Source organism: Manihot esculenta, chromosome 1 (assembly GCF_001659605.2).
Source record: "Manihot esculenta cultivar AM560-2 chromosome 1, M.esculenta_v8, whole genome shotgun sequence".
In the NCBI taxonomy this organism is placed as follows: domain Eukaryota; kingdom Viridiplantae; phylum Streptophyta; class Magnoliopsida; order Malpighiales; family Euphorbiaceae; genus Manihot; species Manihot esculenta.
This window is the reverse complement of record NC_035161.2, coordinates 39,093,740-39,116,734: the sequence shown is the minus strand read 5'-3', so window position 1 is coordinate 39,116,734 and position 22,995 is coordinate 39,093,740. Positions and strand designations below refer to the sequence as shown.

General features: G+C 33.1%; 4 protein-coding genes across 5 annotated transcripts; 2 read left to right on the top strand and 2 right to left on the bottom strand.

Moving 5' to 3' along the window:
- Positions 1-3,576: 3,576 nt before the first annotated feature.
- Positions 3,577-4,278, top strand: LOC110610802. Its single transcript, XM_021750883.2, has one exon. It carries the CDS (start codon positions 3,610-3,612, stop codon positions 4,030-4,032), a length of 423 nt encoding a protein of 140 aa, XP_021606575.2. The 5' UTR covers positions 3,577-3,609; the 3' UTR covers positions 4,033-4,278.
- A 1,122-nt stretch (positions 4,279-5,400) lies between these two features.
- Positions 5,401-5,715, bottom strand: LOC110610794. The gene has a single exon (XM_021750872.1). The coding sequence runs from the start codon at positions 5,713-5,715 to the stop codon at positions 5,401-5,403; it is 315 nt and encodes a 104-aa protein (XP_021606564.1).
- Positions 5,716-10,737: 5,022 nt separating this feature from the next.
- On the top strand, positions 10,738-15,038 carry LOC110613000 (protein FAR1-RELATED SEQUENCE 11). Of its 2 annotated transcripts, none has more exons than XM_021753908.2 (4): positions 10,738-11,080; positions 11,876-12,828; positions 13,418-13,858; positions 13,934-15,038. In XM_021753908.2, the coding sequence occupies exons 2-4, from the start codon at positions 11,905-11,907 to the stop codon at positions 14,795-14,797; spliced, it is 2,229 nt and encodes a 742-aa protein (XP_021609600.1). In that variant the 5' UTR covers positions 10,738-11,080; positions 11,876-11,904; the 3' UTR covers positions 14,798-15,038. The 2 variants fall into 2 exon arrangements, with proteins under 2 accessions (XP_021609600.1, XP_021609593.1); XM_021753901.2 differs by having other exon boundaries at positions 10,739-11,080; positions 11,822-12,828.
- A 2,071-nt stretch (positions 15,039-17,109) lies between these two features.
- Positions 17,110-20,947, bottom strand: LOC110618987 (methionine aminotransferase). Its single transcript, XM_021762255.2, has 9 exons — positions 20,705-20,947; positions 20,488-20,618; positions 20,290-20,375; positions 20,072-20,166; positions 19,357-19,453; positions 18,686-18,800; positions 18,113-18,267; positions 17,808-17,933; positions 17,110-17,646 (listed from the first exon to the last, which is right to left on the bottom strand). The coding sequence occupies exons 1-9, from the start codon at positions 20,884-20,886 to the stop codon at positions 17,410-17,412; spliced, it is 1,224 nt and encodes a 407-aa protein (XP_021617947.1). The 5' UTR covers positions 20,887-20,947; the 3' UTR covers positions 17,110-17,409.
- Positions 20,948-22,995: the final 2,048 nt, after the last annotated feature.

Here is a 22,995-nt window from a genome sequence, read left to right as displayed (position 1 = left end):
GTCAACAATTAATAAGAAAAATGAAAAAAACAGCAGAAATTTTGCGTATGTGAAATATAATGAAATAGAAAATTAGCAGAAAAGGGCACATCTGAAATCAACGCAAGTTTGGTTGGAGGTTTTTGTCCTTATCTAAATAAATAAATAATTTCTCTCCCAAGCAAAACCCACAATTATTTGCTTAACGATATGTACTGTTTTATGGTTTCAGGAAATTAAGGATCTAATTTAATTTATTATAAGAAAGGAAGATATTAGATTATGGTCTGAATTCTGCCAAAATAATTAACAGTTGATTACGTTAAAACCGTGTTCTAGAGCTGTCTTAATCGTTTATTTATTTTAGATTACAATGTGAATCTATAAACCTCTCAGATTCTCTCATTCTTTTTTAAAACGCATTAATTAATATAAATAAATTTAATTAAAAAAAGAAAATTATAATATTTTTTCTGCATAATTAACAAATTAATCCATATTAAGTAAAAAAAAAGAGTTCATTCACAGAAATTATTCAATCAAATAAACATTTTATTACTCCCTCATTATTAATATTTTTTACCTAAAAAAAAAAAGAAAAAGAAAAATACAACTAATACTCCTTCAAGTACGCCTCTAAACAAGGAGACTAGAGAATTAAAAAAAAAACATATATTTAAAATAATTTATATTTCATCAATAATAAATACACATATGCAGAAATTCAGAAGAAGCAATGTAGGTAGGAAGCTAATAGGAAACATTTGCTCTTGAATTCGTTAAAACGGCACAGTTTTTAGCTTTTTCTTTTCATAAATATCATGCTATGTTACAAAGTACACTATAATCAATCATCTATAGTTGGAATAAATTGCCGGAAACTCTTATTCCACCGATTTCATAGCCACTGTATGTATTTAAAAGGTGGATATTCAGTTAATTTAATTTAAAATTAAATAAATTAAAAATTAATATTTTAATATTTATAAAAATTATATTAAATTAATTTTAAATAAAAATTAAATCAAATTAAATCAGTCTTATTAATTTAATTCGATTCGATTTAATTAATTAGATTTTTTAATAAAATTTTTATATTTTACAATTTATTTTTAATAAAATCAAACCACCAGAGGGGGAAGAGTGACTTGGAAGACCAAATAAGGGGTGCCGCCCTGTTTCTTAACATCTGGCACCCACGTGCTATAACTTGCCATTGTTCATTTTCAAGCTGAACCTCCTTTATGCAACCAAACAAACTAGCACAAGCAAACATAAACGCTAATTTTTAAGCAATCACAGCTGCATGCCACCCACCTCTACTACTTCTAAACTCTTTTCTTGGCTGCTACCCATATATAATTATTTTAATTTGTAAACAAATTTTCATTTTCTGAATTTTTTTATTTACTTCATAAAAAAATATTATATTTACAAAAAATAATGATTTAATACTTCACGAAACAAATATGTATATATAATTATAATGATATTTTTTGCATTGTAAAATTATTATTTTATCACTGCTAAATTAACAGTTTTACGAAAATTTAAAATTATTATAATTTTTTTTGCTATATATTAACATATTTCAATAAAAAAATTATTTCACGTTTAAAAAAATTATAATTTTAATTATATTTTTTATTTATTATAAAAAAATAATTAAACTGATATTTTATATTTAAAAACAAAAATAAATATAATGATTTTCGAACTGATATTATTTACTTACGGTTAAAGTGTATAAAATAATAATTTAACTATTTTAAATTTATTTTTATAATAGTGATTATTTTATAAAATTAATAGAATAAAACATTATTATTGTTACGATTAATATATAATACTTTGTTGTATTGTTTTTTTTTTTTTATAAAAAAAATATTTATATATTTGCAAATACCATCATTTTCATTAATGTAAGAAATTATTACTTTATAAAAGAAATCATTTTGAAATAAAATATATGAAACAAAATGTATATAATTTGTAGAGTTAAAGTTTTCCCATTGAAATTAAATTATTTTATCTTGAGCTATATTTAATTATTATCATTTATATGGTAAAACCTCCATTTTCTCAATTTTCTTATTAAAAAATTGATTACGGTGATTTTGTATAAATTTCATTATAATAAAAAATCATAAATATATTGATTATATACAATGTTTGCAATTGAATGACTTCTCCGCTCTTGGCCTCCATTTTAGATAATGGTTGAAAGCGCACAGCGATTACTGTAGTCGATCGTGTAGGGAATTCTACTTCAAAGGAGAGACTGCGTTGCACCATGAAAGAAATGAAACAGCAACCACATTCAAATAAATTCTTAAATTTCAAAAAAAAAAAAAAACTTAAATTAAAAAAACATTTTTTTATTGATTAAAATTATCAATTCTCCAAATACCAACAAATATAAAAAATATTTTATTTGCAATAATATTAGGTTATGAATATGAACTACACTAATTTTGTGACGGTGAGCTTTCAGCTGCCTGCTTGCGGATTTGCGGCGCAAATCCGTCTCACATCGGAAAATTGAAAGAAAATTGGTTTATATATAATAGCTAGCACAGAACTACTAAATCACTTGGGTTAACCATTTTGGGCCAAGTGAAAAGTGGGTTCAAAAGTTATTTAGGCCAGTTTGGGCCCAGCTGTTTCAATTGGTATCAGAGCCACCCTGGGTCAGAAAAATTGTGCGGAGCTAGTGGACCTGCGAGGAAAGGGCTACTCGTGAGAGACGAGGTGGAGCCACCCGAGGTACTAGCGAACCACAATACCTAAGGGTCCGGTTCTGGTTAGCAATTGTAATGGATTCAGTTGCGACGAGGACGTCGTAAAATTTAGCGGGACCGAGTGTGACGGTCAGCTGCTTCCAGCTGCCTGCTTGCGGATTTGAGGTGCAAATCCGTCCCACATCAGAAAATTGAAAGAAAATTGATTTATATATAATAGCTAGCACAGAACTACTAAATAACTTGGGTTAACCATTTTGGGCCAAGTGAAAAGTGGGTCCAAAAGTTATTTGGGCCAGTTTGGGCCCAGCTGTTTCAAATTTCTTGTGTACAGACTCTAAATTTTTGCATAAAAGTCGTCTACGTGACAACATGGAAGCCATCATCTCCAACTTTTTCTTGTTGGCAATTACATGTCACCCTTTAATTAATTAGCGTTACAGTGGTTTCAAAATGCTCATTTTTTTTGGGATGAAATTAAAATTCTCAGTTGGTTTGTTAGATACTTTTTGTTTGTTGGTTTCTTTTTCTTGGTTAATTAGTTTATTGCAAAGAGGAAAGTTGTTTTGCTTGTTGGATGGTGACAGAAATTATATAAAACCCTTCTCTTTTTTTTTTTCCCTTTACCTCCATATTCATATCCACTTCTCCCTCTATTCCTGGCTCCTGCCTTTGGCAAGATAGAGAAAAAACCACTCATCCCTTAGCCCAAACAACCGGAAAGGGAACCGTCCACTTCCCTTTAATGGAACACGGTTCGTCAACAATTGCCTTTTGCGGTGCAGCAATCGAAGTGAACAGCTGTAGTCACTTAGATTGTGATGGCTTAACAAAGAATAAAAAGCGCAGACGGATGCCCCTTATTAGACTCGCATTGTATATACTAAATATGCACAAATCTAGAAAATCAAAATGTGTCCCCGACACTGACACCACCGCTTGGAAGAAGTTTGTGGCTTCCGTGCGGCCATTGCACCTACAAAGCCACCAATCTCCACCGCGAGTCATGGAGGCTCAACCGGTTCCTTCACCAGTGATCTCGTTTGCTGAACATGTGGAGATTGATAAGCAACTTTTATCTCCAGCTTATGCAAGCGCAGGTTTATCGCCATGCGTAATGAGCGAATATGCATCGGCAACGAATCTGTATGAACTTGATGACTTGGGTGGAAGCGAGGAAAATGATGAAAATAATGGTTTTTATGATAAAATTGGGGATGAGATGATAGACATCAAGGCTGAGGAATTCATCGCCCAATTTTATCAACAAATCAGGCTTCAACATGAGGCTTACAGGAACAATGGGACATGATTGAGGTTGCAATCACGACACACGCATGCATGGAGGGACATTCGGTCAGTGCATGGATTGATAATGAAAAATTGTTCATATGCATCTGGGCTTAAATAAGCCAATCAATAGAATCTTCTTAATTCAATTCTAATTCGGATGTGACACCTACCATGATTATAATTCATACATCTTGGTGCAACTATGAATTTCAAAAGAGAAAGCATAAAAAATGTCTCTATTTATTGCTATATGGTTAATTTATTCTTTTATTTGGAATTAAAAGTTTTTTAAAAATTCAATTCAATTCTTTTTTTAATAATTTTTTTATTTAAAAAAATTAATTCTTTTTAATTAAAAGATAGAAATTTTATGAAAGCATTCATTTTTTTTTATTATAATAGAAAGCATACCAATCAAGGGATGTACGATATTGTCTATAGATTTTAATGTTGCATTTTTATTTTTATTTAAAAAAGATTGTGAAGAAGCGAAACGAGGATTCAATTTTCAATTTTAGTTGAAGATTACGCACTCCCAATCCCAGTCCCTACGGGTCCTGAATCCTGATCAGTGATATCAATAACAAATTTAAAATGATTAAGAATTTTGAAAATTAAAATTCAGAACAGCCCGAAGCTATAAGACCCAAATTATATAGGCTGAGCCGGAGAGCACACCCTTTGGGTCAGGCTTTGAAGCGAACACTTGAATGACACCCCAGATAGACATAGGAAATCCCATTTGTTATGGGTGGGGCTAATTTTCACGTTAGTTATTCGTTCCCTTTGTCCTTAAAACATTAAACAAAGGTGAACGTAGCTTAGTGTCAATTTATCTTATTGTTTTAAATATTATGACTTTAAGACTTATGCTTATAATCAAATTAAACCTCATTCATTATTTAAGTTCAAACATAATAATAATCATTATATATTTACGAAAATCAAAGGTAAAAATCCCCTCTACAATCTTCCATGATAAAAAAAAAAAATAAAATTTTATTTAAATATTAACTATTTTTCTCATTTTCAAAAAAGAAACTTTTTTCTTCTAGGGAAAAAAAAAGAAGAAAAAACTCATGCGCAGCAGCTTATCGAAGCCCCGCACACCTGATACTAAAAATGAAATTTGCCATGAGCAGCAAATGTCATGAAAATCAGTAACCAGCAATGTAACGTGTCCGCCAAAATTTCCAACTCAACAAAATTCTATTAACCGATTTTTTTTTTTTTTTTTTTAAAAATTTCCAATGCACGCAGGTCTCTCGCTATTTGAATACACACAAAGTCGACAAACAAGCTCAACTTCAGCTTACCACAATACCAGCTTACCACTTTTCGTGGGACCCATCCACATTAATAATCAGAGCCGTACAATCAATTCCCCCTAGTATCCGTGCATGATCTTAGAGCACTTGTTCTTGATCCAACGCAGCCCGTTCTTGAAAGAAGCCTTCAACTTACCTTCCACTGTGTAAACCTTGTACTTGGCAATCCTCTTCTTTCGCTTCATCTCAGGATCGCCAAAACCCCAGGGAGTTGACGTGGTCCGACTCTGCCTGGTCACGCGAGGCGGAACCGGTGGCGGATCAGGCGAGTGAGGACGAGTCGAGTAGATCTGGTTTCCACCGGCGCCAAAACTCTTCCCGCTTACAATCTCAAACCTCCGATCACCACCGTAATTTATACTGTACCCGTCCATGTGAAGAATCAAGAGCGGATGGAGAGAGTCAGAGAAGGAATATGTGTAAAGAAATTTTAGGGTTTATAATGCGACATCGGTTGAGGTTTGGGAACGGCGGAAGGGCAGTTAGGGAAAGTAAAATAAAGCAGGCAGAGAAAAAATTAAGACTTTTGTATGAGCTTTTGGGGGTTTAGGCGAATAATTAAATATTTTAGCCAACGTTTGTGGCCTCAGCACTCGATGAAAATATTTTTTATTCATTGGTTTCTTAAACAAGAATTATTATACACATGACGCAAAGGGAAGAAGAATACTTCAGGAAGGGCAGTGGAGCCCCGATGCTTCCTTTATCTGCTCTAGCTTAATATTAAAATTTTAAAAACTATGACAATATTATTGACCTAAAATTCACTGCTTTTTAAATATTACTAAATTTAGGATTTGCACAAAACAAAAGTAAAAATTGATTTCTAAACCTAATTAAAATAAAGTGGGTAATAATATTTTTACAAGGCGAGTCAAATGAGATTAATTTCCCACCCATAATCATCTGTAAATAAAATCATAGTTTTTAGCAATGATTTGTGAGGTTGTCTTCAATGAAAAAGAGATTTTAAAAAATCTCTGAAGAATATTTCAGGTGTATTCCAGTAGGAACCATACTTTCCATTAGCATTTGCACTAATTTTCCACTAATGTCAAAGTAAATATAAGACGTGCATGATTGGAGAATTCTGAGCTCAATGATTTCACAACGATCAAACTCACTGAAAAGCATTAACAAAGTAGTGTTTAACGAAATGAAATTAAAAATCAGAATAACAAGAGAAAATAAATTGAAAGAAAAGGAGAGTTTCAACTATATATGACGTCTAAACGGAAGGAGTCAGTTTGAGACGAAGATCAGTCCCTACATCCTCATCACACAGCAGTTTAGGTGGAAATTCAACAAATGATGGCATTGCAGCTCCTAGGCGCAACGGCTGCGCAACATAAATACGGGATGGAAGCAACAGGCCGGGCCTTGTCGACGACGGACAATAACTTGCTGCTGCTTGTGGTCTAAATTTAGCAGCAATGCCAGAAAACCCTTCGCTAGAAATGGAAGAAGCTTTCACAACTTGTGAGCTCGAAGCTGAAGCAGCTGCCAGCAAGCGCCGATCACAATGGTATTGGGCACGCCTGGCTTTTTGCCTTTCTCTCTTGTGCGCATTTTGATGGCCTCCTAGTGCTTGTGAATTGGCAAAGGCTCGCTGGCAAAAATGGCACTCGAATTTCCTGCTTTCTGCACAATTTTCTGCTTTGGCTGGGACTTCATCGTGGTCAGTTAATGGGAAACCGAATAGTTTCGGGGCTGAGGTTACCGGCCTGTGACAAGACTGCAGGGATGGAGCTGAGCTCTCTGCCATGTATGCCAGTGAAGGACGAGTCTCTTGTGTGATGTAAAGGAACGTTTGCTCTTTATTTATAGTGAACTTGGAGTGATTAAATCTTGTTCAATATGATAACAGTAATACTAATATATATATATATAAAAGAATATGCAATTTCTGCATTATGGGTAGAAAACTTTTGCATGTGAAATCTCTTGTTCAGTGATTTAAGTGTAAAGGTTGTCTCATCTCCAAATTTCTTGTACAAGCCGTGTCGTATTGGCAATGTTCTCATGGGAAATTTATAATTTAAATTTTAAGTTTTATGACTAATTATTATTTGATTTATTTATTTTAAATATTAAATAATTTAATCTTGTGATTTATATTACACTTCTATGAAAATATGAGTTCTCTCTATTTAAATAAATTCAAAAAAGATTAATAAATGTTTTTAAATTTATTATTATTGTCTGCAGTTTGATTTGTGCAGATATTTTATTTATTTTTATATAAATTTAATTTATAAATAAAAATATAGGAGAAATAAATAAATCAAATTGAACTAAAATTTTAATACTAACAGTTGAACAGCTTAATCTAAAACTTTGAAAATTTATTTTTCTATTAAAGAGAGACAATTATTTACCTGCAAATTAATATCAAACGCAATCAGCCCCAAGTCACATTCCAAGTATTTTTGCTATTTTATGTTAAAAAATCTATGAAGCGAATCTGAAGAAATCCCATTGACAAGGCACCTAGCTAGCTAGCTAGCTTCCTTCGTGCATGCACTTCATCACCTTTATCATAAGATTACGCCATGACTACAGTCTATGACTTTTGCTCTCTATCTCTGGAATATGCATTGTAGCTTTTACTTAGGAAGGTTAGCCTAAAAGCTTTTCATGATCGCCCTAATCTTATGATATTTTCATTTTTCATCTTGAAAATACAAATCTCACCAACTGTTTGGAGAAGGAGATGTTGAAGCGAAAAGAAAATGTCCTGTGTTTAATTGAATCATTTGATTTTGATGCACACTTTGCATACTAGCTTTCTGTGTGATGAAGTAGCGTAGCGACACGCATTGCGTACCTCTCTGCTTATTTCATCGACAAGATAGAGGGTGTCGGCCACTAACGTGCGCATGGACAGAGTCGAGTCCTTCACACCTGGTGGAGGGTTAAGGATGATCACAGTGTCTCCCATAATCCATGCTGGATTGACCCCAGCAGCTTGGGTAAGAATTAAGAAGCCATTCAAAGTGATAGAGGGTATCTTTGGAGATATTGCTGGATCTATTTTTGAGTAATTTCCTGATCCCTTTGGACATGACATTATGATAAGGAAACTTTAACAATTTTATTCAATCATCATAAACATCGAAGCTTACCTTTTTTTTTTTAAATAATAATAATAAAAAAAGAAATCCATCAATGCAAATTTCAATCTAGTATGTTACTATGTTTATGCACGTGCCTTTGACGCATAGGTAATGAGATTATTGCTTAACAATTCATTCATGTTTCCTTTGCTTTTGATTATACGTTGCACAAAAATTCACATGCAAGCTAATGGGATTTTTGAATCATACAAAAGCTAAAGCGGATAGCCCTTGTCCCACTGCAGTATGGTGTCAAATCAACAATTCCGAGCCGTGGGGTGTGGATTCCGGCAGTCACAGAAAGCCATTGCATTGAGCAATTGGCCTGCTAACGATTTTATTATATATAATCTGGTGCTCCAATTCATGATTTTCCCTGGAAAATGGTAATTTTCTTCTAATATCTTCCAGCCAGTGCTGTACTCGTCAGATCGGTGATCTTTCTCCTTATAGTGCCGTCTCCATCTCATTATTATTATTATTATTTCTTTCTATTCTTTTGAATTGAAGAAAGAGGGAGAATATATAGTATTTACATAATTTTGGGTGAATGCTTTTCTAGACTCTAGTTATATCATGCATGGGATGTCAAAAGTACACTTGATGGGGCCATTTAGGGTTATTCTTTGCATGTCTAGCTAGCTATTTTCTTTTTGCTTTTTGAAAACTTCCACAAAACTTCATGTAAAGGACGACACTTTATGTGGGGGACTTTATATTCTCACCTTTTGCCTTTTTTCATGACTGATAAAAGCTTCAGGGCGCCTTCATTATTTCTGGTGCATGTTTTCTCTTGTAAAAAAAGTGACCTCCATGCCAAAGAATTTTTTCAATTTTAATTCCATCTTCTCATTCTTCTACAACATTTTACTGAAAATATAACTTTTTTTTTAATTAAACTGCTCGTACCCATGTTATAAAATTTAATATATATATAAATTAGCTCTAAACTCGAAAGATATATAATCTTTATATATTAAGATATTGTTACCCTAATAGGATAAATTTGAACAAAATATATATATTAATTGTCGAGATTAGCTAATTAGAGTAGAGATACTTATGACTTGCAAGTATAGTTAATAGTATATCGATTTGTTTTTTTGTTAAAAGTATGAAGAAATTTTTATTTAATAAAACAGAAAAAAAATACCAATAATTATTATAACAATCGATTGATTAATGACGTTAAATCTAACCGTGATTAAGGAATTTCGTAATAATAAAGCCTCTATCAATTTCAGTTCTAGCTAATTAATTTTTCCAGATGATGATGGTGATTTCATCGTCTCTCTTTCACTATAAACATCACTTTTGCTTGACAATACATATATATTGTAATGTCGATCCATGAGACACTTGAAATTGTTACTAGACAAAATATCAAAAGATTACAGAATCTTGGAAAGGACCCACTAAGCCTTTATTTGTTGTTATCAGAAGTGACGATTAAAGCCAATGTGTTAATTATGAAGTTACATGATGAATGGCCAGCATCAAGACCATTATGAATGGCTATTAATTAATTGATCTCTTGATGGGAGTAAGGCCAACCGTGCACACTAGACACACTGTGCATTTCTTATCAATCACTAATTAACATTTACGATGATAAGATAACGTGTTATCACTTTATCAAGCAAGCATACCATGTGATCAATGACACATATATATTCATCGAAAAAGCCCTTCAACTTTTCACTTTTTCTTTTCCTTAATTACTTCTCATAAGCTGAGCATACTCCCATGAATATGCAAGCATTAGGTGGAAAGTCGATCCATTATGTAAGTTTGCTTTGTGTTGAAGCATGTACATGTACTGTCATCTTAGCTTGGAAATTGAATCTGATATTTCATTGCCCATTTGAAATTTGTGGCCCAATGACACCGTTTACCAACCAACACCATCCCCAAATACGGATGTTTAGGACTGAAGTTGCAAAAATCATTCAATTTTCTTGTCGATTCGCTTTTCTAGCTAGTGCTTTCTTGTGACAATTATTGTACCTCATGTTCATGGAATACACAGAATAATGAGGAGAACAGATTCATGTTCTATGTGCCTTCCTTTATTTATTTATTTTTTTGGAGAAGAAATAGTAATTATAAGATTTTTTTTTTAAATATGTAAGAAGAAAATTATGGCGGAATGCATTCAGCAATGGTTTAAAGACTATGAACGTAATTGGATTAAATGGGCCTCAAAAATATGAAATGTAAGCCCAGTCCACTTCAGCTCCAGGGCTCGGCGAACCTTAGCGAACTGACCACCCAGCCGCCCATCGCCAACCAACGTGGTGGAGCAACTTAGCCGCGTTTGATGGGAGGACTCACGTCGTTTGTTCCAAGCGATTTTCGTGTGAGCCACTGATCTGAAAATTACCTCAATCTGATGGTCAGAACCCAATCGTTCTACAAATAATTCAATAACCTTTTTAAGCAATCCAACGGCCGATAGAGTACGTAGTGCTCGATAACCTCGTGTCTCCATACCGCGATCGATGACTTATCCTCGGCACTTAAGCTATTGTCGTCCATGGATGCGCGTTGCTTTCCGAACTTGAACCTCCTCTCCGTTCAAAATGTGCACATTTTCTCTGAAATGCAAATTTTTTGATTATCGGTATGTGATTTTCTTGCCCTTTTCTTTCATTTTCTCGACAAATCAATTATTTCAATCTCACGCGCGAGTAAAGTTTGATGCGTTTCTGCTTTATGAGAATATTACTGTGATTTCTCGTGAGAATTTTGTTTTCTAAGGTTTTAGTTTGACATTTTACATTTTTAGTCGCGTTAGGATTGGATTGAGATAGATAAATAGATATTGAACCACGATTCGGCTTCATTCCGGATCCATGTGTTTAAATTGGAACTTTTCTGTGGAAAATTGAGTACAAGGAATTGGGAGAATCTAGGGTTTAAAAGGAGGTGGAGGGTGGTATTTGTGCAAGAAGTTAGCCCACTAGTCCATCACAAGTACATTTATTTGATTACCTGTTAATGAATTCTCATTCGTATGTCTATTCGGGGTTTAAAGTGCTAGCCAAAGGTTTCAGTTGTGTGTACCAAATATGAGCGTTTGCTATGCATGATGATCATGAAAATTAGGATGCGTGATTCAGCCCAAAACAACAACCAAGAAAGAAATGTATCCTTTCTTTGTGATAGGCTAGAAGATCATGGGTTCAAACTTGAATGAAAATAACAGCTGTCGTCCTTCAAATTTGAGTAAAAAGGAAGAGAAAAAAATGCATAACACAACCTAATGATCTTTCATTTGTGTACAAGTATTTTTTATCTTTCATTTGCGTTCCTTTGCAGTACAAGTATTTTTTATCTTCAAAATTTCAAAAATCCTATGCAGGACTGTATCTGCAGTGTCGTTTATCTAAATTGGAAATAATGTCCAAATTAACAGATTTAGTGAAAGAAACATCTGAAAGTGGTATGGATTCATGTGCTGATGACATTGGCACTGTAGAGGAAATTGCAGAGGATACAATTTTGTCCCGGCAAACTTCTGTTAACCTTGTCCCGTTTATTGGACAGAGGTTTGTTTCCCAAGATGCTGCCTACGAATTTTATTGCAGCTTTGCAAAGCAATGTGGCTTTTCAATCAGACGTCATCGTACTCGAGGGAAAGATGGTGTCGGTAGGGGAATTACAAGAAGGGATTTCACATGCCACCGTGGTGGCTATCCTCAGATAAAGGCTTCTGATGATGGAAAGATGCAAAGAAATCGAAAGTCATCACGATGTGGTTGTCAAGCATATATGCGAATTGTAAAAAAGGCAGATTTTGATGTTCCTGAATGGCGAATTACTGGTTTTAGCAACATCCACAACCATGAACTTCTGAAGTCAAATGAGGTGCAGCTGCTTCCTGCTCATTCCACTATGTCTGCAGATGACAAGAGTCGTATTTGCATGTATGCAAAAGCTGGGATGTCAGTACGACAAATGTTAAGGTTGATGGAGCTAGAGAAGGGTGTTAAGCTAGGTTGTCTACCATTCACTGAAATGGATGTCAGAAACTTGCTGCAATCATTTAGGAATGTGAATCGTGACAATGATGCTATCAACCTTCTTCAGATGTGTAAATACAAGAAAGACAAAGATCCCAACTTTAAGTACAACTTCCAAATTGATGCTAACAACAGGTTGGAACGCATTGCTTGGTCCTATGCATTGTCTATTCAATCATATGAGGCTTTTGGAGATGCTGTAATATTTGACACCACTCACCGTTTGGATGCTTATGATATGATTATGGGGATTTGGATTGGGGTGGACAATCATGGCAGTAATTGTTTCTTTGGTTGTGTGCTTCTGCGAGATGAAAATATGGAGTCTTTTTCCTGGGCATTGAAGGTAAGGAGGTGTGATATAATTGGTATAGATATGAGATCTATAACAGTGGTGTTTGAAAATTTCATATCATCCTTATGACATATTGACTATCAACTTAAACCAATCAAATGATTTCATCCTTTCTATTTAAGTGAAAATTCCAAGCATTCAGATTGGGACTCAGCTAAGCTAAGTAATTTGAGGCTTTGAAGTTAAGTTAGAGACAATGACTTTAGTCCTACATCTTGCCATACATTGTATATACTTACACTCCTATTTTATTGGAAGTTTATAAAATAGCACCGAATAACATTTTTTTTTTCCTGTAACTTTCAATATTATCCTACAAGGTAATGTTTATGCTTATAGAAAGTTCATTCATTCTCTGGTGACTGGGAAAAGAGCTCCAACAGTGTTTCTGTTTCATTTATTTTCCTTAATGCCGTATTTTGAAAGCAATGGACTAACTACCCCTTTCCCTTGTGAAGATAATAATTTTTCGACTGTACAAAGCATTAAAATCCCAATTATTTACATTCAGATCATATACTTTCCCTAAAGTGTTTTGTCTTTCATTTATTAGCCTTTCCACTTTAAATGTGTTTGACAGACATTCTTGGAGTTTGTGGATGGAAAGGCTCCAGAAACTATTTTAACTGATCAAAACATTTGGCTTAAAGAAGCGGTTGCTGTTGAAATGCCAAGGACCAAGCATGCCTTCTGCATATGGCATATAATTGCGAAGTTCTCTGACTGGTTTTCCATTCTGCTTGGATCACAATATGATAAATGGAAAGCTGAATTCCATCGGCTGTATAATTTGCAGTCTGTAGAGGATTTTGAAGTAGGATGGGGGGAGATGGTGGATACATATGGCCTACATGGAAATAAGCACATTGTCAGTTTATATGCATTGCGCACCTTTTGGGCTCTACCATTTTTGAGATGTTACTTTTTTGCCGGAATGACCAGTACATTCCAGTCAGACTCGATAAATGCTTTTATTCAACGGATTTTGAGCGCTCAATCTCTTGATAACTTTGTAGAGAAGGTTGGAAGCTCACTCCTTTGTTTTTATATTATTTATTTGTTTTCTTAAGTTACATTATTCAATTTCCCTTTGCAGGTTGCTGTAGCTGTTGGATATAAAGAAGATGCAGGACCAAAGCAAAAGGTCCCGAGAAAGGTCCATAAAATCTCCCTCAAAACAGGATCTCCAATTGAGTCTCATGCTGCTACTGTTCTTACACCGTACGCCTTTGGCAAACTACAAGAAGAATTAGTTTTGGCTCCACAATATGCATCGCTAATGGTAGACGAGTCTTATTTTATTGTGAGACACCATATAGATATGGATGGAGGGTGCAAAGTTCTCTGGATTCCTCATGATGAATTCATTAGCTGTAGCTGCCATTTGTTTGAGTTTTCAGGAATTCTTTGCAGACATGTTCTCCGTGTTTTATCAACAAATAATTGCTTTCACATTCCAGATCGATATCTGCCTGTTCGTTGGCGTGATGTTGGTACATCATTGACAAAGCCCTTCCCGGCTTTTACTTCTGATGAACATGCAGGAAAAGTTCAGTTGTTACAATCCATGGTGTCTACACTAATTGCAGAATCAATGGGTACAGAAGAGCGTCTTGATGTTGCTTGTGATCAAGTTGCTCATGTGTTATCTAGTATCAAGGAATTTCCTGGGCCAGCACACGATGATAATGATATTACATATACTAGTCCATCTGACTCATTGATTCTTCCAGAGGTTGAAGATTCTGTTGGATTTGTCCAAAGTTTTGCTGCAGGGAGTACTCATGATCCGATGACCTTGGGAAAGATGAAAGAGAGGAGACTAAGAGATGGGATAAATATCAACAGGAAACGCAGGCGATGCTCCTTACCTTGCTGTGGGCAGTTTGGACATGATGCAACTGATTGCCCAATGATGGGAAGCGATGACTTGAATGAAGACGGGCTAGGATTTATCTAACTCAGCTGGAGATGCATGAAGTGAAACTATATGTGAAGGTGACCACACATTTATTGCAGTGATATATCATCTTTTCCACAAATCTACTCTACGGTTTTCTTTTGTTGAGATGCACCATTCTATCAATACCAATTAAAATTCAGAATCTTCTTTTCATTGTATGGAACCGGAACAAAATGGCAATGTATATTTTGTTGACCTATATTTCTAGATAGCAAAAGTCAAAATATTGTTGCAATTATCTTTTCCTCTCCTCTTGTGAAGTAAATGTTTGTTCGAATTATATACCATTTTATCATTTTTTAGTCTTTTGTTCATTATCCTTAGCTCGAGGAAAACCACAAACTGTAAGATGACACCAAAAATAATAAACATACAGCTGTCGTTCATCACATACTGATTCTGATTACCGGATGGATTGCTGATTGGCGATTTCTATATCACTTCTGCTGACCACCAAAAGCTTTTTGGAAACCCTTCATAGTAACACTTTGCAATCGCCACCTCCTTTCTGATCGGAACGCCAAAGTGATATCTTAATTTGAAGAAATGGCGCCCAACACTGACAAGGAGTTCGAATAAGATGGCAAGTTGGACTTCAGAGTCTCAACCATTGATTGTTTGTTGCAACCATGATGATATGCTATTATTATTGTTATTTGAGAAACCGCACTGTGATTGATAAGAGAAAAAAAGAACTTCTGGAATTCAAGAAGTTTATAGATGGTTTCCTTGGTCAATGATAACGAAAATGGAGGCTATTTATATCTGTTCCTCGGTGGGATTGAGCGAGGAATTTCTTTGGAAAAGGACCGATCGATCAACCCAAGCATTGTTTATGCTTTAAGAAAGATTGCAAGCTCGAAGCCTTGTTTTTACTGTGAATTCTGATTATGCATGTTTTCTGCAGATTTTCACGCCAGTGATGAATGGTTATCTAAATTTGCACCCCAAGTTGTTGATGCCTCTCCTGTGCTTAACGAGCTAAGAATTTTAGGTTCTGAAAGATATGAAACATAGGACTATTCACAGTATCTGACAGAAGACGTATGCTAAATTGCAAGTCACAATGGAACTTATAACCCTACTCCCCTAGAGTCTGGTAGTTGGAGATGAGCTTGTTTGTTCTATAGTTATATCTATTCAGGTTCAGAGTTCTACATGGAGTTTAATTTGTTCCCAATGGAATGGCTCTATTGCATGAAAATACATAACAGGACGCCGTGAATTATACAATGTTTCAATAAACAGAACGTAACATTTAGCTCAGAACCAGAAAACATTCAATGCAAAATGTAGGCAGGAATTTTCCATTTTACTACTTTTCTGCTTCATCAGCTAATGAAACCCTGTTTAGCCTACTAGGTAACGTCTTTACATCATTGTTTCTGACCTTTCTGCTTCCAGCACCGCGGCTGCTTGAACCATAGACTGCCCTATGTGCAAGTGCTTTTGCAAATCCCTTGCTGTTAGCTGAGGGTTCTGTGATGTTTTGTTGGTTGCTTTCATTGTCAGTATCCAAGACCTGAACATTGGCTTTCTCTGTTGCCATGTCTTACTCTCTCTCACTCCCACGATATCTAAGAAGGGAGTTCTGCAAGAAAGAAGGCAAGACAGTAAGTGGCTATTTATGTACATGGCATGTAGAACACAAGATAGATTGAACTGAGCGTCAATCTTTTACATTTTCTCGTCAGGATACGGTGGTGGAATCTGAAGCTGGCAAAGTTTGAAGGATAAAGTTGTTTATGGCCGAAAGGAAAACTCCATTCTAGCTAAAACTCTTTTACCAGATATGAAGTGAGATGTACCTTTGATATGAAGAAACTTAATATGCTAAAGCAGCAAACTTTGATCTGCACTGCCATTAGTGTCAGTTTAATTGTACTTTACCACTTAAGCTTCAGCATTGGATACTTGTACCCCCTTTTTTTCCCTTCGTTTGCGTGGATATATGCTAATTTTTAATAAGAATTTCCACCACTTGGGTACATGGTAAACTTGCTAGGTTGTGAATAAAAGGTGATTATGTTTGAACTTTCAATTGTTTTTGGTATCTGAAACAGTAGGAGTTCCTATCACTTCTCAGCACAATCTCCTTTTGCTGCATGAAAAAATGTGTTGATAGCATAGCTTTATGCTTGTGAACGCCAGCCTACTTGCACTTTAGGCCTTAGTAGCTACATACTTTGGCTATTCGATGGAAATAAAAAGTTAAATGTTAGAGAGTGCGTAAGTAAATCATTGGGCGAGGGGATTTCTATAATATATATATTAAAATTCTTTTGGTCATATTAGTCTTTTCCATCACAAGGGAATGACTTGATATTGAAACAATCACAAAATGTGTGGTCTCTATCTTAACCACCTTTAGACAGTCAATCGTTCCAACAGAGTCTAGGCAAAGACTCATTGCGGTACGATCCTTTTGGGGAAAAAGAAAACATGATTAGATCAGCATGATCAACTCTGAGACATCTCTTTTGCACCTTCTAAAAGAATATTTCCCAACATCTAATGCAATTTACATTGTTCAATATCTGTATCACCGCAATGGTTTTCCTGATAGATCAACTGCAGTTGCATCACTTCCATTTTACGTCGATGGAACATCATTTATCCCTCGTAGTTCCTGCTGAGACAGGCGCACCGACCTTGAGCCCACCAAGTTGTTTTGCTGCAGCAGCCAATGTAGCATTGCTCTTGCAGAAAGCAAACCTGATGTACCTCGTCTGATAGTTACAACTCACTTGAGTTGGTTTCTCCAAAGATAAATTTGTGTGAAAGAAACCACAACCTGGTACTGCAACCACTCCTGCTTGTTCTATTAATTCCTTGACATATTCTACCTGATCCATCAAAATGAGAAATTAGTATAAGTTGGAAGATGATGTATTGGTTAGCAAACCTATTGGATATCAGCTTGCAAGATCAGAATTTGAAGAACAACTGCTAAAGCAATTTTAGATTCTTGATATGATGAGCTCAACAAAGTAAAGAATGCACTCACATCAGAAAGTGGGGAATTTTTAGGAAGTTCTGCAAATAAAAAGAATGAGCCCTGAGGCTTAAATTGAATTTGAAAACCAATCTTAGCAAGCAGCTCCATAATGTAATCTCTTTTTGATTCATAACCCTGAACAGTGACAAGAATGATATTAGCAAAATAACAAATAGCAAAGTCACAATCCACATTTTTTTTTTTTTGGCTAGTCCAACTGGAGGCCTATTTGGACAAATTACAAGTCCAACTACTACAAGAAGTTATTACAGATCATCCATCACAAAACCAAGCAAAAGCTTTTCAGCACCTACTTTTCTCAATGATTCATAATAATCTGGTGGGCTTCTTAAGGCGGTCAAGGCTGCTTCTTGGAAAGGTGCTGGAGCAGAATCAGTAAGTTTAACATGAATATTTCTAATTGCCAAGGCAAAGAAAGCTGGAGCAATCGCCCATCCAATTCTCCACCCTGATAAATAGCATAGCAAAAGTGAGAGCACAACTCTGTGACAGTAATTGATTTCTCAATAGTCAATTCAATTTCAATACTCTTAGTGCATGTTTGAAATGCAAATGAAATGCTATTCCTAGCAAATGATTCCATTATATTTGACTTTCTATTTACATGAAAATCCAGTCTAGTTTGAAGTACAATTTCTCTAAACAAACCATTGAATTAGATTGACATCGTAGAAATGAATAGGAATTAGGATGTCTAGATGACACCCACTTACTTTCACAAACCATTTCCTAAATAAAAAATTGTAGCCTCAGAGATAATAGGTGATAGGGATTTTAATCACAAGTTTGAAACACATTAAAGAAAGGGTTTTGACCATATGAACCAACTCAAAGAACAAGTCATACAACAGGGTGTGGGTTTTGACCTGTAACACAGAAAGTTTTCGATAAAGAAGAAGTAATGATAGTCCGCTCTTGCATTCCCGGAAGTGAGGCAAGTGATGTGTGCTTTATGTTGTCATATGTTAAATGCTCATACACCTGCAGGAGGAAAGGAGAAAAATCATATATTGTTGATAGAAGTCACTTATGTTTCCTGCAATTTTAATCACATGAAAAACACATTAGGACTAAAATCATGAAAAGTGTGATAGGGACCTCTAAATTTACACCATTCCAATATATTTAAACTTTTTTCAATTTTTATTTGACAAAAAATATGTTTCTCCTTCTCTCTGTACCTTCTTTTTAAGAATGATAACAACATCTAGCAATTTATTATTTCAGAATGCCTAAGGCCCTATCTGCAGCAACAAAAGTTGGAAAGACTAATGACACACTCACCTCCAACACTTAATCAATTTCACATTTTATTCAAAGAAGTTCCCTAACGTTGTTGCAACGTGAATACATTAAGACAAACAAGTTTGGCATCAGTATAAAAAATAACTCCAAACGGAAACCTCAATTGACACCCACTTGTGCAAAAAACCATGCAAATGAGACCTCCTCATTTTGCTTTTATCTGGTTATAACGGACTGAATTGGCAATAAATAGCACTTAATCTAATTTTGTGCAAACAAAAGGTTATCATACTTCATCTGTTATAGCTAGGCAATCCCATCTGCAACAAGCTCCTGCAATGATCTCAAGCTCATCTTTAGTGAAAACTTTCCCAGTTGGATTCTGAGGACTGTGCCACTTCATCAGTAAGTAATAAATCCATTTTTTTTTTGAGGCATCATATTCTTCCATTTTATTTTTGGATACAGAATCTAAGAAATCAATAAAAAGATTGTACCGTGCTAAAAAGTTGTTTCTTCCTGACTAAAAAGAAAACATTGGATAATAAATAAAATTATGGACGAAGAGAAGGTTGATTATACATTTTCATGTGTGAGCTAGTAGAGGCCTAGAGCATCTTCCATTGAATTTGTAGGTTCTTTAATTAAGGTGAAAATTTCACACGTAACAATTACTACTGATCTTAATAATTTAGTCTAATCTACCTTGAAAAATATATAGAAATGTGATATATGTACTGCTTATACAATACCTAACTCTTGTTAGTTCTTATTCTCAACTTGGTCAGATGCACCTCAAACATTTTTGTGATTGCCACAAAAATTGAGGCATTTCATTCAAACAATAACAAAAATACCCCTACCGAAGATAAGAAAACTTTTCCTCCTTTACTCAAAAGTCAAAAGTGAAAGTAAATGAATGCTTAATCAAATCCCCACTTTATTAATGATGAGATGCTATGACTTTGGGAAAAAAGAATTTAATTCCCTTGAGTGAACTCTTTAACCTGTTTAATATCACAGCTTTTGTTCTGCAAGTAAACGACCCCATGAATTTGTCTGAATCCAAACTCCAGAAAGGATGGTCAAGTGCTACATATACCTGTAACAAATCCATTTTTCCTTAAAATAATCATCAGTTCAAATCTTCCAATTCTTCCCTTTTACAATTATCAGTTTTCACTAGTACTCTTAAAACAGTATTACTTTACAACAAAAGGCTTACAGGGATTCCTCCAGCCATTTTAATGCAACTCTCATATGTTTCATAAGAAGGGTCAAACAGCACAACCTCATCCCCCGGGTCTATCACTGTCAAAAGAAACCAGTCCCAGATATTCTAAATTATAATAATAGTAATAAAGGACTATCATGAAATGGAAACTTGAGAACATAGAAAAAACCATGAGAACATAGAAAAAACCAGCAAATACTGCGGCTGCAAAGGCCTCAGTTTGGCCGCAGCAAATGGCTATATCAGTCTTGGGATCAACATCAACACCGTGCATTGCCTTCATAATTCTCGCCAAGTGCTCACAAATTCCTTGGACATGCCTTAATAATTTACAGCCGTTAGTTCCACAGATTATAAAATGAGGTCTATTGAAAAAGAGTGCATTTTTCAATCATTGGCTACCTACCTGTACTGGTTGAAGTCAGAATTGATGGCAGAAACGGCGGCGAGTTTCAGGTGGGTGGGAGCGGGAAAGTCCGGGAAACCTTCGGCGAGGTTGATGGCGTTGCATCTCTGAGCTAAGTGAGAGAGCTCTTGAATGGGTGAGGGAGTGAAGGTCTTCGCAACTGAGGATAGCTTCTTCTCCATTGCCCACTTTTGTTATGCTCTGCCTGCAGGCAATGCCAACCATACTATATTGATATGAACTTCTTTTCTCTTACTTTTTTATTTATATATTTATTTTTTTACCGCTTATTTATTATTTTAACTTTTATATAACAATTTTAATATTTTATCTTTCATTCCCTTAATTTTTGCTTAAAATAAATTATTCACCTCATACAAGTACATTGTAAATTAAATAACTTGCAGTTAATTTATTTTTAGTAATTAATATTCTTTTTTCCCAAAATTTTTATTCATATTTTTATTATTTTAAAATTATTGTCTATTTTTTATTGACAGTAATATACAAATTGATTATTATAATTACATTTAATTTTATTTTTAAAAAATCTTTCGCCTATCTAATAAAATTTAATATTTATAAAAAAATAAAATATTAAATAAAAAGAAAGAGTGTCACTTTCCTTTTATTTTAACTTTAATATATATTTTAACTTTAAAAGATTAAACTTTAATATAAAGAAGAAAAAACAAGCTCTTCTGAGAAAGAGAAAATGGAGAGAATAAAAAGGTAGTGTGGGATATAAATATATGGAATAAAAAGGTATATGTAATAAATAAAAATTATTATTTTTTAATAATTATTAATATATATTTTTTTAATTTCTTACTACTTTCTAATATAATAATTTTTATTATATTTACTCTCACTATTATATGATTTTTTAATGTCTTACTATTTTTAATATATTATATTATTAATATTGTAATAAAAATTTTATTATTAAAAAATTTATTATATTTTTATTTTAATAATAAATAGATTATTAAAAATAAATTTATAAAAATTAAATAAACATCATATAAAATATTTAACAAAAAAAAGTATTTTTATCATATAGCAATAATTTTATAACAAAATACTATATAAAAAGTTTTCATTATTGTGAAATAATGTTGTTTATATATTTAATAATTTTATAAAATCATAACTAAAATAATTTAATTAAAAATATTCTGAATGATGTGAATAATTATATAAAATAAATACATACAATTGACAATAATTATTATAAAAAAGTATTAATTGTGATAAAAATATATAATAATTAAAAGATTATTAAAATTAGTTATATAAAATATTATCAAACTAAAATTTTATTCAATTCAAATAATTACAAAAAATTAATAAAAATATAAATAATTAAAGTATAATAAAAGTAAAATTGTGATTTTAATATTCTAAATAAACTATTAAAAATAATAAATAATCAAATTATTAAATTTAAATTATTAAAATTTATTATATTAACGATTATAATAATTTTATTATCTATCATTTTCTATACAAATGTAATTTTCAATAACCTTTCAGTATAATCTCTACTTTTTATTTTTAAATAGCCAGTGTTTTGAAATTTTTTTTTATTATTTTATTAATATTTAGCATAAAATTCATAATTATACAATTTTCGACACCCAATTTAATTATATTGACTAAATTAAAATTAAATAATAAGTCATTTATATATTTTAAAAAAAATATTAATTTTTTCTTAATAGTAAAATATATTTATATTATAATTATTATGAAATAATTTATAAAATAATATTCGTCTAATATAATTAATATATTAAATTTTATTATTTAATAAACTGATATATTTAAAGGATACTTTGATAAAACAAATGATTATCCACCATCACAACTGCCACCCTCGTCCATATTTTGGAGCTTAATAAATTTTTATTTTCTAAAAAATAACTTATTAAATAAATTTTATTATTAAATATTAATAATATATGATAATTAATATTATTTTTTTAACCGTTGTCCAATAATTCAGTAAACATTTATTTTTTTAAAAATTTTAAATTTAAAATAATAATCAAGCACAACTAGTTTCATTTAAATAATAATCAAATTCAAATTCAATATGACTCCGGTATTCACCATCCGATATATTACTTATTTTAACTAATAAATAATTAATTTCATTTAAAATGTGATTAAAATTTTTGATATACATAATTATTTTACGATTTTTAACTTTTTAATGAAATATGAAATGTTATTTAGAAATATCTATTAATTTAATACTATATAATTTGTTATAACATTCCACACAC